Source organism: Acytostelium subglobosum (assembly GCF_000787575.1).
Source record: "Acytostelium subglobosum LB1 DNA, scaffold: scaffold1, whole genome shotgun sequence".
NCBI classification, from domain to species: domain Eukaryota; phylum Evosea; class Eumycetozoa; order Acytosteliales; family Acytosteliaceae; genus Acytostelium; species Acytostelium subglobosum.
The window spans coordinates 1,593,823-1,610,321 of record NW_012236531.1 but is presented as its reverse complement, the minus strand read 5'-3'; the positions used below and the strand labels follow the sequence as shown (position 1 = coordinate 1,610,321).

Sequence of the window (16,499 nt, the reverse complement as noted above, 5' to 3'; positions counted from 1 at the left end):
TATGTGTGTGTTTGTTTGATCGTATTACTATTACTATTATTATTTACCTCTGCTAGAGATGAACTCATCAGAGTCGGGATCGGAGAAGTCATCCATTCTGATGCCATCGTTGACAATGGCGCCATTGAGTTGCTCCTCCTCAAAGTATCCACTTGACTTGAGCAAAGATGACGAGTGTACGCCCTCACCACTGCCAATGCCGCCATCGCCATGCAGCTCGTTGGCATTGTGGCCAGTGTTATTCTCCAGATAGGTGACGGCCTCGTAGTTGGACTCGAAAATGAGTTGTGGCGTGATCAGGTCGTACAGACCGGACTTCTTGAATGAATCCCTGATCTTCTCGGACATCTGGACAAAGGCCACCTTGACATTTCGCTTGTGATATGCTTCCACCATCTCTTGGATCGTCAGCAGGGCACTGGCGTCCACCGCTGGGATGTTGACAATGTTGATGATGATTGATTGGAGTGGCGTGCCGCCACTGCCTGCTTCGATCGCTGACTTGTCCATCATCTTCTCGATCTCGGCCAGCAGCTGTTTGAACTGAGAGATGTTGGCAAAGTAGAGCACCTCGTCGATACGGATGAGCAGGATGCCCTCGATTGGTTCGGCTTCGGGGAACTTGGAGACGTCCTTGAAACGGTTGGTGCCTGGCACACGACCCATCACACTGTAGACGTGTGGTGACGACGAGTGTCTGAGAACGAGGAAGATGCACATGCCAATTGAGACCATGACGCCAACCTCGACCTCAAGGATGAAGGTGGCCAGCAGCGCGACCATGAACTGGGCAAAGTCGTACCATGATCGGGTCTTCCACAAAAAGATCACCTCGTGGATCTCCAACAGACCAAAGGCTGCCACAAAGATGATCGATGCCATCGTGGCCTTGGGTAGATAGACAAAAAGCTTTGTCAAGAAGATACAGGTGAAGAGCAGCAGACACGAGGTGAGGAATCCCGAGAGACATGTCCTGGAGCCAGACGAGTCTTGGATGCTAGTTCTAGGGATTGACGCAAACACTGGGTACGTTTGGAAGATGGAGCCCAGTATGTTTGCCGTGCCAAATGCAACAAGCTCACGATTGGAGCTGATTGAGTAATTGTGCTTGGTGGCCAAGCCCTTGGACACAGCCGTCGCTTCGACAAATCCAACAATAACAATCAATATTGCTTGAGGTAGCAATCTCCTTAGTTGGCTATCGTGCGGTAAGGGTTGGGGTTAGGGCATGAATGATTGATTGATTGAACGAATGAATGAAAAGACATACTCTAAATCGAACCTGGGGAACGCTGGTATAGGGAATCCACCTTGGAAGTGTCCGAGAATTTGGACGCCATGGTTTTGGAGGTCGGCGAGCCAGGTGATGAGGATGGAGATGATGACCACCAACAGGATGTCGGGGATGTACTTGGCATTCTTGAAGCCGCGACTGACAAGCACACCCTTGAGTACACGCATGGCCAACAAGAACAGAACGCATCCAAGCGAGAGAAGTATGGTCGCCTTATCGGCTTCGCCCAAATGTGTGATTGCATACCAGAACTTCTGATAGGGGCCTGCTTCGTGCAGTCCAAAGTCAATACCAATCAGTGCTTCCAGCTGTGAGATGGCGATGATCAGTGCCACGGCGTTGATAAATCCAGACAGAACCCATCTAGAAATGATCGATCCCATGAATCCAAACTGAATCAATCCAAACAAGAAACTGACGCAGCCCACCAAGAATGCCAGTGCATGTGCCGTCTCAATCTTTGTCGCATCATCTGGTTCATCCAACAATATCGTTCCAAGCAATACTGAAAGCAATGCCTCGGGTCCAACTGCAAGTTGTCTATATGATAATGGAGTGATTGAGTTGATGTGAGTGATGTGCTTCACGTAACATGTCGTCCAGCATCCTAAGCTAACTCACTTGCAACTGCCCATGAATGCGTATATGACCAAGGGTAACCAACCAGAGTATAATCCAATGATTGGGTTCTTGAATCCAGCAAGTATCGCATAGGCCAGTGCCTGTGGAACCAACATCGTAGCCACAGTGATCGAAGATAATACATCACCTACTAAATCCTGTTTCGAATATGATCTTATCCACTATATTTTAAACAATGCATTATTAGTAACCTTCCCTTCATCATGATATAAGTTGTTCAACTAAACACATACATTAACTATTGGTACATAAAGTGGAAGTCTTGTCCTGACTGCCTTTACCAACTCCTTTGGGTTGGTCAGCTCTTCCTTTGTCAAGAACTTATCCTCATTGTCATCCTCCTCTGGCATTGGTACAAAGTAATGTGACCTATCCGCTGCATTTGACTGTGACTGGTGCATCCAGTCTGTTGTCTCCTTGTCCTCTTCCATCCTCTATCCTTTAGTATATATATTTTATCTCTATGATGAGAGTGAGAGTATCTGTTTGATTGTTTGATTGATTGATTGATTAATGGTTATTTGAGTTGATGTGATTGATTTGCAAGGCAGGCACAATCAATCTACTTCGTCTGTAACAAGTGCACACACAACGTTTGGGGATCAAACCTGGTTGTTGGTGTATGTGTGTATGTGTAAGTGTATGTTCCGATGGTGAAGTCGAGACTGTGTATGAGTATGTGTGAATGAATACGATTATATGTATATGACTATATATGTATATGAGTGTATGAGTGTGTATGAGTGTATGAGTGAATAGTGCTGTATTAGTGTTAATGAGAGAGGGAGAGTGGGAAAGAGGGAGAGGATGAACAATCGTTCTTCCCTCCTCCACACTCTGCTCACCTGACTCTTCACACATTCACACCGACATATTAATTCATTTAAATTATTCTTTCTCATTCATTCAAACACACACAACAACCACAACAACAAACAAACACAAACAGGATGAAGTATCCGATCGGGTGAAATTATTCGTCTTGGTCTCGATTAGAACGCGCCAACAACACCACATCCAAATAACATCGATGTTATCTATTGTGTGTATGTGTATATACTTATTACTTATATATTACATAAACATACACATAATAATAAGTGTGTTGTGTTAATGTGAACATAGCAATGAACGATGGATAATTGATATATCAAACAATGAAGTGGTGGTGCAATGCTGATGATCCTGCCGACTGACTGACGGACTTGACTAACTTGAATGAAGTGTGTTGTGTTGTGGTGTTGACATCCAGAGACATCCAGACAGCACCAGCAACACCAACAACGATAGACTACGTAGACTACAGATAATTACAATTCAAACCAACTTAAGTCAAGTCATAACAACATCTACCCTTTACTTTACAATTACTATCTCTATAACTACTACTTTATAGTTAGCTAACTAGTCACATAGTTAACTACTATCTACTATACATTACAAGTACTATTAAGTTCCTCTTTGGTGTCTAGTGACCATTATTCAAACAACAAACAAAAGACAACCAACCAACCAATCAATTAACCCAAGATTATAAGATGACAAAGTTTCCACCATTCATTCGATTGATCACATATGACCCGAAGCGTGATCCAACCAAGCTCAAGGTGCGTGTACCTATCAGTCGCCGCAAGAAGCTGATTAAGGGTATGATTGCCGAGTTCCTGGGCACGATGTTCCTCATATTCTTTGTGTGTGGCTCCGTCATGACCGCACTGTACCCCGCCAACGGTGACAAGGCTGCCGTTATCTTCCTTATTGCCACCATCCAGGGTCTGGCCCTGGCCGCTCTCATCTGGTCCATCGCCGGTATCTCAGGTTGTAATCTCAACCCTGCCATTACCGTGGCGAACTTGTTCTCTGGCTGCATCGGTTTCCTCAATGCCCTCGGTTACATTGCTGCGCAAGTGGCCGGTGCCATCGCCGGTGCTGGTATCATCAAGGCTTGCATTCCATGGCCCTACCAACAGAGTCTTGGCAACGTCATGCTCGGACCACACGTCTCCACCGGACACGGTTTCCTCTTCGAAATGGTTGCCACTGCCTTCTTGTGTATGATCGTGCTCGGTACATCCATCTTCAACACATGGGATCTTAAGATTACTAGAATTGTAAGTTGAATGTAAATTGATAGAGTAAACTCAATCATGATCATATATTAACAACAAACACAATATTAGGCTCCATTCGCAATTGGTATGGCCTTGTTCGTAGGTGTTGCCATCGCTTGGCCATTCACTGGTGGCTGTTTGAACCCAGTCAGATCTTTGGGACCATCGATCGTCGGAGGTAACTGGCACTCACATTGGATCTACTGGTTGGGTCCAATCACCGGTGCAATCATCGCCGCCTTTGTCTTCAGAGTGTTGTTGAGAGAGAGATTCGATGTCATCGACAACCCAAGCTACATTGCTCCAGATCTTACCAAACTCAAGGCATCAAGAACCTTCTAAAGTGGTCGTGTCCGCATCGGCACGATTTCATTCCAACAGACATACATATATATCACCCTTCATTGGCAAACACATCATCCGCTGTTGCTGTTGCTGTTGTTGTTGGACAATCCATTCCCTCAAATACAATACCTTATTTATTTACAATCAATTAATTATTATTATTATTATTATCCGTTGTTGTTGGTATTTATCATTGATTAATTAATATAAGTGTGAGGTTGACTGATGATGCATATGCATCACAGTCGGTGATTGATTGGGGGTGAGAGTAAGTGAATGTGTGTTGTTGATGATATGTGGGTGTGTGATGTTGGACTGGACAACTGTGGTTTGTTGGACTAATTAGGAGATGTCCGTCCGTCTTTACATGGATATGATGTGGTAAATTCCAATTACAATTGTTGTTGTCGTTTCTGGTTTGATGCAAAGAAGGAGTGAGTGACTGAATGAATGAGAGAATGAATGACAAAATGAGACAATGTCTTGATGTACCTCTTAAGTGAGAGTAATAGTGATGTAATCAATCATTTTAATTTTAATTAATTACTTCACAACAAATCATTATAATAATAATATTTCTTATAGTTAAATATATAAATAATTATAATGTCATCTTCATCTTTGAGGAGATCACCAAAGTTTAGCCACTACTCTGCTCAAGACTACTTTGATGAGGTGGAATTTAATGATGAGACAGATTATGTTGATGGTGCTGCCGCCGATGATGATCATGGTATAAATACATTCACATACAACAAAGCAAGACAAGATAAATTGAACCAATTCCAAAGGATAATACTTACAAACGAGAGTAAGTAAATTAATTATATTATGATTGTTTGATCAATTAATTAAACATATAACTAATGATAATGAACATTTAGGTGACAAGGAAATATCTGAACATAGTGAAGTATGTTTGGAGTTGATAAAGGCTATTAATCTACGTAATAGATATATATATACTCCGGCAAAGATATGGAAGGATGATGCTCCACAGAGTGATAAACCTCCTTATAATCCATTTGAAGCAAATGTCGATGACCAACAATCATCAGATCATGTATTCATTCCAATCAATGGAGTGTACAGTGTATACAAATCACAGGAAGACTTGGATCAAGGGTCTCCAGCTCAATTCTGTATCTTGTCAACATTGAACTCTTATTATAGAGATATAAACAGAATGATGCAATTCTGTTCTGATGGACCGGCCAAGACCTACTGCTTCAAACGTCTACGTCTACTAGAGTCCAAGTACAACATGCACATCCTATTGAATGATGGGGCAGAGATTCTACATCAGAAGTCGGCGCCACATAGAGACTTCTACAATGTTCGCAAGGTAGATACACATGTCCACCATTCATCATCCATGAACCAGAAGCACCTACTTAGGTTCATAAAGAAGAAGTTGAAAGATAGTCCAGATGTATGTATATCCAGTTTGAGTTCCAGAATGACTATGATACTAAATCTCCATCTGCTCCAGGAAACTGTGATATACAGGGACGGCAAATACCTGACCTTGTCAGAGGTATTCAAGAGTCTCAGTCTAGATGTAGACGAGTTGAGTGTGGATACATTGGATGTCCATGTATGTTGGAATGAATTGATAATATGGAAGGCGTCATACTAACATAATATCAATCAATCTATCAATCTTCAAGGCTGATAAACATACCTTCCATAGGTTCGACCGATTCAACCTAAAGTACAATCCATGTGGCCAGAGTCGTCTGAGAGAGATATTCCTAAAGACGGATAATCATATCAAAGGCAGGTACTTGGCAGAGCTGACCAAGGAGTTGTTTGATGACATGGAGAACTCAAAGTACCAGAATGCAGAGTATCGCCTGTCAATCTATGGCAGGAACATTGGAGAGTGGGATCAGCTTGCTGGCTGGATATGTGACAATGGACTGTTCTCCACCAAGGTGCGCTGGTTGATCCAGATACCACGCCTCTACGATGTGTATCGTGAGTCGAACAACATCACAACCTTCCAGGTCTTCCTGTCAAACATCTTCCAGCCACTCTTCGAAGCCACCAAGAACCCTGCCTCACATCCCAAGCTACACCTGTTCCTCCAACAGGTAGTGGGCATTGACTGTGTGGACGATGAGTCCAAGTTCGAGAAGAAGTTCACCGAGAAGTTCCCAGTGCCAGCAGAGTGGATAAGCGAGCACAATCCACCCTACACCTACTATCTCTATTATCTCTATGCCAACCTATACACTCTCAATCAATTCAGAGAAGAGAGGGGATTCAGTAAGTACTTCAATGGTTGATTGATTGATTGTATGCCATGTTACTGACTTGTTACCAACATAGACACATTTGCTCTCAGACCTCACTCGGGAGAAGCTGGAGAGGTGGACCATTTGGCAGCATCCTTCTACCTAGCACATGGAATCAACCACGGTATCAACCTTCGCAAGACACCAGTGCTCCAGTACCTGTACTATCTGGCGCAGATTGGTATCGCCATGTCTCCACTGAGCAACAACTCGTTGTTCTTGACCTACCATCGAAATCCATTCCCTGTGTTCTTTGCTCGTGGACTGAACGTCAGCATATCCACGGACGATCCACTTCAATTCCATTACACCAAGGAGCCACTGATGGAGGAGTATAGCATTGCGACACAGGTGTGGCATCTGAGTCCATGTGACATCTGTGAGATTGCCAGGAACAGCGTGTTGCAGAGTGGCTTTGAGCACAATGTCAAGTCACATTGGCTGGGCACCGACTACCTTGATCCTTGCAAGAATGACATTAGGAAGACAAACATACCAGACATCCGAGTCTCATTTAGGAATGAGACGTTGACCGAGGAGCTGCACCTGTTGTACAAGTCATTGAAGATGTCGCCCAAGTTTAGCGAGCTGGACATCACCTTCCTTCAGTCGCGACTACCAGACGAGATAACCTCGCCCAAGAAGAAGAAGAAGGTGCAGCCGTCAGTGAAGCAGAATGAGTCTAAACATCAGAGTCTGCATCCAATTGTCCAACGTAGCAATGTATCGAAGCAGCCACAGCAGCCACAGCAGCCACAGCATTCACCGCAAGAGTCATCCTGCTCCAAGGTGCCATCGTGTGGAAGCAGCAACTTCAGGTCGTTCTCGCTTTCCGCTCATCCATCATCGCCACAAATGTCGCTCAACATCATCAATGACAGCATGCCCTCAATCCTATTATCCTAACATTCATGCATGCATTCACGCATTAGCCGTTTATTCCACTGGAACGGCATGTCGCTCTATTATCGAATATACACCTTGTGTTGTTGGAACATCATCACTATCAATCATTCTTCCTATTCTGATTCTTTATCAATGCTTCCAGTGTATACTTGTACTTGCCATTCTCCAAAGACAACTCTTGTATTGCTTTCTATTGATTGGGGTTGTTGAGAGAGTTAGTACACCGATGCGTTGACTTGTCCACTGCGCAACAACAACATACTTGATAGCCAAGATTGATATTCTTGATTGTGGCATACTTCTCCTCGATTGACTTGATCTTGTGGTAGGCCAACATCTTTTGGTAGTCCAGCAACTGTTTGCTGGCACTACTAATGTTGAAGCTTTCATCCCTATCGAATATACTTGTCCTCTCGCCAATCTCTCTCAAGCTCTCTGATAGCATACTACATGGAGAGTCAGTGTAAGTATGTTTGATTGATTGATTGAATGGGTTGACACATACGCATTCCTATTGACAGCGTGCTCTAGTTGAATGGTCAGTGAGTCTATGTTGGCATCCTTGGCGCGCAGTACCTCCTTCATTCGGATATAATCATCCTCATTGATCTTGTGTGTCTCTTTCCACTCTAATAACTCATCATTCATGAACCTCAATCTCTTTGTCTCTTCCTCCTTCTGAGCGTACAACTTCTTTAACTCCTTAAACCTATTGTCTAATGATTGTATCCTATGTTGTTGTTGTTGTTGTTCACAAGCATCAGTCTCAGCATCCATCCATTAATCAATCAATCAATTAATCAAACAAACATACTGTGTATTCTTGGCATCTAGTTCTTGTCTCATTGACTCGATTCTTATCTCTGAGTGATCATGTTGTTGTAAGAGTTGAAGGTTCTTCTCCTTCAGGGAGTCATTCAGTTGGCTTTGTAGTTGCAGCTTCTCTGTGATCTCATGGAACCACATCTGTTGCTTCTTTGACTCTTTCTCATCAGAGATCACTGCAGACGACTGAACTCCACCATCCCTCTCCCCACCTCCATAATCTACATTACCAACTGTCGATGTTGATGTTGTTGATGTTGGTATTGATGTGGCCGCAGTCGACTGTTGTGATGATGATGATGAAGTTTGTGATTGTACATTGTTCTGTTGTTGTGATAAAGTATTATTATTTGTATTTACAAGGTTATCTAAGTTTGAACTACTACTATTATTGTTGTTGTTGTTATTGTTGTTGGTGTCACTCATGTTCTATCTATATTCAAAGTATTATATTTGTACACAATCAATCAATCAATGAATGAATGACTTGAGTTTGAAGATCGCAAAACAAGACAAAGTTCTTGAAAAGTTTAAGTGGATGATGGGAAAAGGACAAACTATTTGCGACGTCTTCGGACTGCTTGGTTGTATTCAGGTACGATGGTTTGCTCTGGTAGGTCGAGCCTTGGTATGTGTTGTTGGAATAGTTGTTGAAGCCATTGAGTTGGTGTCCTTTCACCAGTTTGAGGATCTTCAATTATAAGTTGCCTTAGACGATTACATCTCTTATCAATGAGAATTTCTTGAAGTGTTTCAAAGAAGTCATTTGGTAACTTCTTATATGGATATATTGCCAACTTTATCAATGATCCTGAATGTTGTCTGATGAGAGCCAGCACTGAATCAAGCCAATCTCGTTCCAACGTCTCAATGTACAACTCAATCTTGACCAACTGGTCGAAGCCAGTCAGCGCGAGCAAATCCGGCATCAATGTCCCTGGCGTGCCAGACACCTTCTGAACGGTCAGACTAAGTGATGCCAATGCCAAACACGGGGGATCTGATCGAGTGCCTTGTTGCAAGAAAGTGATTGATCGTCGCGCATACTCCATGTCCATTGTGAGACGTTCAAGTTTGTGGAATACCGCGGCGACCGTAGTTGCAGACTGGACGGCCGGGAACACGCAGTGTCCAACCAAGTTGAGCCGATGTACAGATTGAATAATATTATATTTGCTGAATGATAACACTTCAATATCAGTCGGTATGATTACCTTTTGACGACTGCACCATTGAGCCACCATGTTGAACCAATGCCATGATACCAATGCCAAGTTAAAGTCTTGATAAGCGTACCATGTCAGGTCTATATTATCCTTCAAATATCTCTCTATAATATGTTTAATACATAATACTGGTAACTTATCCATTTATCTCTTTCATTCTTCATTGCAAGTCATTGAATTATTCAATGATTGAATGAATGAGTCGTCCCATAATCTAGATATTGAAGACCTATTAGGAGTTTATTGGAAGTTCACCTTATTTTGGAATTTGTTTTGTTTTTTATTCTTTGGTGGGGTGATTGAGAAAAGAGAAACGAACAAAGTTTCGTAAATCCTTTGTATGTAGATACATAACATTGTATTAATTTACATACATATGTATAACTCGAGTGGACAACCAAATTAAGAACTCAACCTTTATTGCCAAGTATGTACATCTTTGAAGATCACATTCATTCATTCATTTATTCATTCTACTCACATTCATTCATTCGTTCAACATGTTACGTATAACAACCTATAACCAGACATATTATAATCAACATGGACGATCAATCAACTGATGAATCACATCAATCAGTCGAGCCAGACAACACAAATGCTGTCCATGATGATGGCATTGAGCAACAACAACAACAACATCATCAAGAGCATGTTGTCGATCATTCCCATGAAGAAGTTACTCATCATCTTCCAGGAGAGCATACAACTGAAAATGACAATCTAGTTGTTGTTGACCATAATCATCATCATCATGACCAACATCATGATCAGCATCAGGTCGTTTCAGATCATCATGGACATGGTCATGGTCTTGGACACCATGATCAACAGCAACAACACCATCATCATGATACTGAGATGCAAGATGGTGAGCAGATTGTCATACATCCAAACGTTGGTGATATACATGTTGGAGTTACCCATGATGATCATCACGATCATGGCCATCATCCACTCCATCAACATCAACATCAACACATGCACGATCAAATGAACAATCATCACCATGACTCTACTGTAGTGATTGTGGATGATGTCACAGCCGCTGCCGATGGTCATCACGATCATCACCACCATCATCATCACCATCACCAAGGTGAGGAAGAGGTGCTCCAACAAGATGCCCATCACCATCTCCAAGATGCCTCACAGATGGAACATCACCATGAAGTCTCCAACGATGTACCTCAACAACAACAGCAGCAACAACATCAAGAGCATGGGCATGAGCATGAGCACGAGCACGAGCATGGTCATAGTCATGGTCATGGTCATCAAGAGCAAGAGCATGAGCAAGAACAAGAGCACGAGCATGTACAACAAGAGACACAGCAACATCAACATCAACAGCAACAGCAGCAACAACAACAGGAGCATGATATGGATGGCCCCATTGCGACTCACGCAGAGTCAATCAATGATCAATTGATCAGTGTCTCCAGTGAGATGGCGACACAGTCCACTCATACCAGGCATCACGTCAAGAGATGTTGTGATTGTAATTGTGATTGTGGTCAGATCCTCCTCAACACTGTACAAGAGATCATCAATGAGAAGTTTGAACTACTATGGGAGCAGAACCAAAGACTGGCGGCACAATCCACCCATCTGGAGAACCTCCTCGTCAGTGTCATCAACATCAAGTATCCCGAGCTAAAGAGGAAACAGATGTCATCCTCTTCCAGCAACGTCAATGGAGGTGGAACTATGAACGGCGGGCATCATCATCCGCCGCAGCCACCAATACAACAACTAGTTCAACAACAACAAATACAACATCCGCAGCCACAACAGCAACAGCAGCCACATCCACAGCCACAGCAGCAACTACAGCCACAACCACAATCACAACCACAGCCACAACATGTCGAGGTTATTGAACATCAAGGTCAAGAGATGGACGTGGACGCAGAGCCACAACAAGCAACAAAGAAACGAAGAAGGAACTATAGTCAAGAGATATTGAACAAGATCAATAATATATTGGACCCTATATTCGAAGATGATTGGAACCTCTCAAAGAAGCGGGAAGTAGAACTCAGCGAGCGAATATCATCAGAGATCAACGTCGACATTACCGAGGGCATGGCAATAGTAAAGAACTTCTGGCACAGGCAACGAGGCAACTCAAAGAGAATAGTATGTGTACCCAGGTCTCAATGTTCGCGAGCACATATCCAAATACTGACATCCAACAACAACAACAATAGTACTCACAGTTGGATGATTATAGGATGGGACTGGAAACTTTGTTAAAGGAGGATCAAGAGACATTTGATTATTTGTGCTCAAAGTTCCACTTTGACTCGAGAGAGTTGGTGATGAAGGACTTGACAGAGGTCACCAATATGATCAAGGAGATGTCACAGAAGGGCAGTGGCAGGACAATTGTCAAGGGCAAGAAGGCGCCAAAGGCACTGCCAGACACACCGGTCAAGACGTTCAAAGGACGCTCCGTCACACTATGCAATCACTTTTTCCATTATGCCAACAACAACCTAAACAAGCAAACACTTGGAGTGATCGATCCAGAGTTCATCGAATCATTCAGCCAACAACAACTACATGCACAAAAACAAGTATTACAAAGTTCACAGGCCTCGCCTGGTGTCGAATAACACCTCTTTGACCAACGCCACGTGCTCTTATGAAGTGTGGCAGAGACATCATTTCAAGGTGTGTCGACTCAGTCTTCATGTCCAGATAGATAGGAGTCAATAAAATTGTTGGCTGCTGTAATATTGTGCGGACTCTTGTTGTTGAATGATTGAGAGATTGAGCGATAGTGTGATGGAGTGCGCACTCCAATCAACCTTTCCATGGATTGTTATGTAAACGTTTTATCTGTATCCCAAACTTGGTGACCAACACCACCTGATTGGGGCCAAGTTGTTAGGCCGCTCAGCTGGTTCCACCAATGTTGCTATCTCTGTATCTATGTGCATCAATAGGTGTGAGGTAGTAGGAATGAAACTAAACTGATGAATGTCAGACGTCGTTTGAAATTTCCATCTGGATTATTCCTTGTTACTCTCTGATCATACATAAGGAGGAAGATCAGTGTGGCAACTACTAACGTCATGTCTCCTTTAATGACGCGCTTTCACCACCCCCGAATTGAGTATCAAGTTATCCAAGAGCCAAAGATATTTGTTATTGTTTGAGTGTGTGAGTTATGGATGTTGACCTTCGAAACGCGTTGATGGGCAATTGTAGGAGACACTACACTTCAGTGTTCCCATTGTACCCATCGATCCTGCATCCGCCCAACATTCCACCGGTTTGTGGTTGTTTTGCGAAATATCAAAATATCCACAATGTGATCGTCCCCCCTATGACCTGGCCCCAACTTGGTATTTGCTAGGGCCTGTGGGCTTTGCAGAAGTGGGTCGTGATTACTTACTTCCTTACTTACTGAATTGAATTGTACTAAATCCTATTCTCAATTGTAATCAATCACTTCATTCATTCACTCAATCAAACAATCATACAGATAATATTATTTTATATTCTATTTATCTCTATTTATACTTATAATCATGTTGTACAATAAGTTTACCACGATGGCAGCCTTGCTGCTGTTGACAGTGGTCGGCATGGCAATGGCCGCCTCTGGACCAATTATGATCGCCCAGGAGAACGGACTGGACTCGTTGACAATCCGCTCACTTGGCACTCCAAGCATCCACACCAACCCATTGCCAGGCACTGAGTTGGTCAAGCTCAAGGGCACCACCTCGTTGCTGATCGATGGTATCTCCTTCACTGTGAACGCTGTCGTCGGCACCAACTACTACGTCATGCTCGCCTTTGACGTCGACATCTTCCTCTACGGTATCAATCTCGAGACTGGAACAGTCTTCATTGATAACTACTCACCAGTATGTGTTTGTTTGATCATCATCATATTGGCATCATACTGACCTGACCCCTCCCATCCCATCAACTCCCCTTCCCCCTCCTCTTCCTCTCCCTCTTCTCCCTCTCCCCTTCTTCCCCAACTCCCCTTCCCTCCTCCCCACAGAACCAAGAATACATCTACGTCTATGGACTTTCTTATGACGCCAAGTCAGACTACTTGATTGGATTGTCCTCGATCAACTACCCAGACGTCCAGGAGTTCTTTGACGTTGTCGAGATTGATCAGTCGACTGGCGCCATCGCCAAGAACTTCTCGTTCGGCGAGTTCCCAAGCGACACTGTCTACTCTGGCATCTACGCCTTCAACCAGGACGACTCTGAGCTGTACGTCGTGTTCCGCGGCTACACCAACGCTTCAGAGAGCACCCAGGAGGGTATGGTCGTCGTCAACACCCTGACTGGCCAGGTCTCCAGAACCGTCTGGTTCACCGGCTTCCAGTCCAACGACATGTGGTTGAACTCTCTCGCCTACGATCCATTCACAAAGTCGCTGGTCGGCTGCACTCACACCTACATCGGCACCAACCCAGCCTTTGTCAGAATCGGAACCCAGACCGCCGAGGTCGTACTCATCTCCAACGATGGCACCGTCGCCGGTGGCAACGGTCCAGTCATCCTCCCAGGTGGTATCTTTGCCGCTCCAGGCCATGACGACGTCTCCTCCAACACCATCTTCTACGTCAACACCACCACCGGTGATGTCCTCGGACACCACTCTGACACCGATGTCCTCGTCGAGTTCCTCCAGGTCTACTACCCATCATCCTAAAGATCATGACTCAATTGATAAACTTAATTCCCAACTCCAAACATCATTGTTTGTTTGATTGAATGATTGATTGTTTATTAATGGGACGGGACAGGAACAACACTTAATCATTCTTAATCACTCTTTGGACCAATCCATTTAGATGGTGTTGACAACACTCCAGACACCTCCAATACCTTGTCCAAGAGCATCACCTGGCTTCATATCCTTGGAGTAGTAGTAGAGTGGCTTGCCGTTGAATGTTGGCTGGAGACGACCACCTTGACGAGCCTGGGTTCCGAGGGTACCACCGAGGTTCATGTTGAGCTGGGAGTGTGGGAATCCGGCAAGGGGTGGCCATGTGTTGGTGCACTGGGTGTTGTCCAAACAGACGGATGGCTGACCGATGATGTCATTGAGGAACTGGTAGAGGGTCATTGAGCGAGAGTCAACGAGGACTCTGAGGGTGAGACCACCGCCGCCGGCCTTGATGGTGTAGCTCCATGGGTGGCCCTGGTTGGTCTGGAGTGGGGAGTTGGCACGGCTTGGGAAGAAGTCCCAGATTGGGCTGTTGGCGTAGGTTTGCTGGAGACCGGTGATCTGGAGGGTGTTGCTGTCCAGGTTGAGGAAACGGAGGTCAAGGTGTGGGGCTGGGAGACCTCTGTTGAGGATCATGCAGTAGACCTTGGTGACGGCTTGGCCGCTGGCATCAATGTAGGTCTCGTTCTTGAAACAGCTGTTCTCGAACTGGCAGTAGGCGGCACCTCCGCAGAGCTGGACTTGGAGTGGTGTGGCGCCACCGGTACCAGTGTTGACGATACCAGAGTGGAGGACCATGTGGTTGTAGACGAAGAAACCGTTCTTGTTGTCACCGTTGAATTGTCCGGCGGCAGAGTCACCATAGTAGTAGTGGAGTGGGTAGCCGTTGAGGGTGACCTGGAACTGACCGTTGGCACGCTGGATGAATCCGACGGCGTTGCTGATTGAGGAGGCGGCGTCCTGCTTGGCGAAACCGAGCACTGGTGGGAAGATGGAGGCACAGGCGTCAGAGTTGCACATTGGTGGCAAGTTGGGTCTGTCGGCACCGTTGTAGTAGATTGAGCGGCCGTTCTGGTCAACAGTGAAGAGGGACTGGGCAATCTGGGTGAACTTGATGACGTTCTCACGGAAGACATACCAGGCGTTGTTGACATTCTCTCCGAGGGTGTCTCCGGCTGTCATGTCAAGGTGGTAGAAGTAGAGTGGCATTCCGTTGTAGGTGGCCTGGATGGTGCCGTCAGCACGGGCCTTGACTCCGGCAACTCCGGACAATGAGGCATCGTTGAGGGGAATTCCAATTAAAGGTGGCCAGATGTTGGTGCAGGCTCCATTGCAAGTGGATTGTTGGTTGGGGGCGTCATGAGTGAAGTAGTAGAGTGTACGACCAGACTCGGCATGGATCAGGATCTTACCAAGGCTGGATGGACCAGTGGTGAGGCCGACGTAAGCGGCGGATGTGTAGCCAATGGCCAACATCACAAACAAGAAGTGAGCGAGCTTCATCTTAATATTATTCCAAAGATGATTTTGGTTAATTAATTAAATAAATAAATAAATAAATAAATAAATATAGATAGATAGATATATTAATTATAAGGTTGCTATTTGTTATTTGTATAACTTAGCTTGACTTGAATTATGATTTGTAGAGAGGCATCCAAGTGCCCTTTAAATATCTTTACAAAGATGTATATCGATGTCTAAAAAAGGAAGGGATGTCCGGTCCTGTCCTATCCCAAGGGATGTCCCAGATGTTGTCATTCATTCACTTCATTCAGATCTGTATCCCTCCAAAAATGGAAAACGGCGGCCGAGCACTATCTCTCTTTCTCTCTATCTCTCTCTGTCTCTAGCGTGTGTGAGTGACAACTCACCAAGATTGTATGTAGAATGTGTGTATGAGGGGGCTCAATAAGATAAGATAGGAGTTTACACTACGCAAGCTCATGAACACACCACACACACCACACACACTAAACAAGAGTATATCCATGTCACTCAAGTGTATATCGCTTGTCCGACCATTTAAGTACATTGATAAGTGTGTGTATGTTTGTATGAAGTGTGAGGTTGAGGTTGAGGAATGGTAAGACAAGTGGAAGCACTTGCCTCCAATGTAGAAGCTACTAAGATGAAAAA

The 16,499-nt window shown here is 44.4% G+C and overlaps 8 protein-coding genes across 8 annotated transcripts; 4 read left to right on the top strand and 4 right to left on the bottom strand.

Annotated features, from left to right (window-relative positions):
* Positions 1-39: 39 nt before the first annotated feature.
* Positions 40-2,367, bottom strand: SAMD00019534_006680 (hypothetical protein; the record flags this gene model as incomplete). The annotated part of the gene is made up of 4 exons (XM_012904101.1): positions 40-1,198; positions 1,271-1,834; positions 1,916-2,097; positions 2,170-2,367. 4 exons carry the CDS (start codon positions 2,365-2,367, stop codon positions 40-42), a joined length of 2,103 nt encoding a protein of 700 aa, XP_012759555.1.
* A 1,101-nt stretch (positions 2,368-3,468) lies between these two features.
* On the top strand, positions 3,469-4,383 carry SAMD00019534_006670 (hypothetical protein; the record flags this gene model as incomplete). The annotated part of the gene is made up of 2 exons (XM_012904100.1): positions 3,469-4,047; positions 4,117-4,383. Coding segments are annotated over 2 exons (846 nt in total), but the record flags the coding sequence as incomplete, so codon positions are not given.
* A 732-nt stretch (positions 4,384-5,115) lies between these two features.
* Positions 5,116-7,592, top strand: SAMD00019534_006660 (hypothetical protein; the record flags this gene model as incomplete). Its single annotated transcript, XM_012904099.1, has 5 exons — positions 5,116-5,203; positions 5,277-5,824; positions 5,885-5,989; positions 6,063-6,663; positions 6,727-7,592. Coding segments are annotated over 5 exons (2,208 nt in total), but the record flags the coding sequence as incomplete, so codon positions are not given.
* A 106-nt stretch (positions 7,593-7,698) lies between these two features.
* Positions 7,699-8,849, bottom strand: SAMD00019534_006650 (hypothetical protein; the record flags this gene model as incomplete). Its single annotated transcript, XM_012904098.1, has 5 exons — positions 7,699-7,788; positions 7,861-8,044; positions 8,104-8,328; positions 8,413-8,705; positions 8,784-8,849. The coding sequence occupies 5 exons, from the start codon at positions 8,847-8,849 to the stop codon at positions 7,699-7,701; spliced, it is 858 nt and encodes a 285-aa protein (XP_012759552.1).
* Positions 8,850-10,435: 1,586 nt separating this feature from the next.
* Positions 10,436-10,786, bottom strand: SAMD00019534_006640 (hypothetical protein; the record flags this gene model as incomplete). Its single annotated transcript, XM_012904097.1, has 1 exon — positions 10,436-10,786. One exon carries the CDS (start codon positions 10,784-10,786, stop codon positions 10,436-10,438), a length of 351 nt encoding a protein of 116 aa, XP_012759551.1.
* Positions 10,787-10,804: 18 nt separating this feature from the next.
* Positions 10,805-12,270, top strand: SAMD00019534_006630 (hypothetical protein; the record flags this gene model as incomplete). The annotated part of the gene is made up of 2 exons (XM_012904096.1): positions 10,805-11,791; positions 11,863-12,270. 2 exons carry the CDS (start codon positions 10,805-10,807, stop codon positions 12,268-12,270), a joined length of 1,395 nt encoding a protein of 464 aa, XP_012759550.1.
* An 891-nt stretch (positions 12,271-13,161) lies between these two features.
* SAMD00019534_006620 (hypothetical protein) lies at positions 13,162-14,327 on the top strand (the record flags this gene model as incomplete). The annotated part of the gene is made up of 2 exons (XM_012904095.1): positions 13,162-13,533; positions 13,677-14,327. Coding segments are annotated over 2 exons (1,023 nt in total), but the record flags the coding sequence as incomplete, so codon positions are not given.
* Positions 14,328-14,480: 153 nt separating this feature from the next.
* On the bottom strand, positions 14,481-15,863 carry SAMD00019534_006610 (hypothetical protein; the record flags this gene model as incomplete). The annotated part of the gene is made up of 1 exon (XM_012904094.1): positions 14,481-15,863. One exon carries the CDS (start codon positions 15,861-15,863, stop codon positions 14,481-14,483), a length of 1,383 nt encoding a protein of 460 aa, XP_012759548.1.
* Between the last annotated feature and the right edge of the window lie 636 nt (positions 15,864-16,499).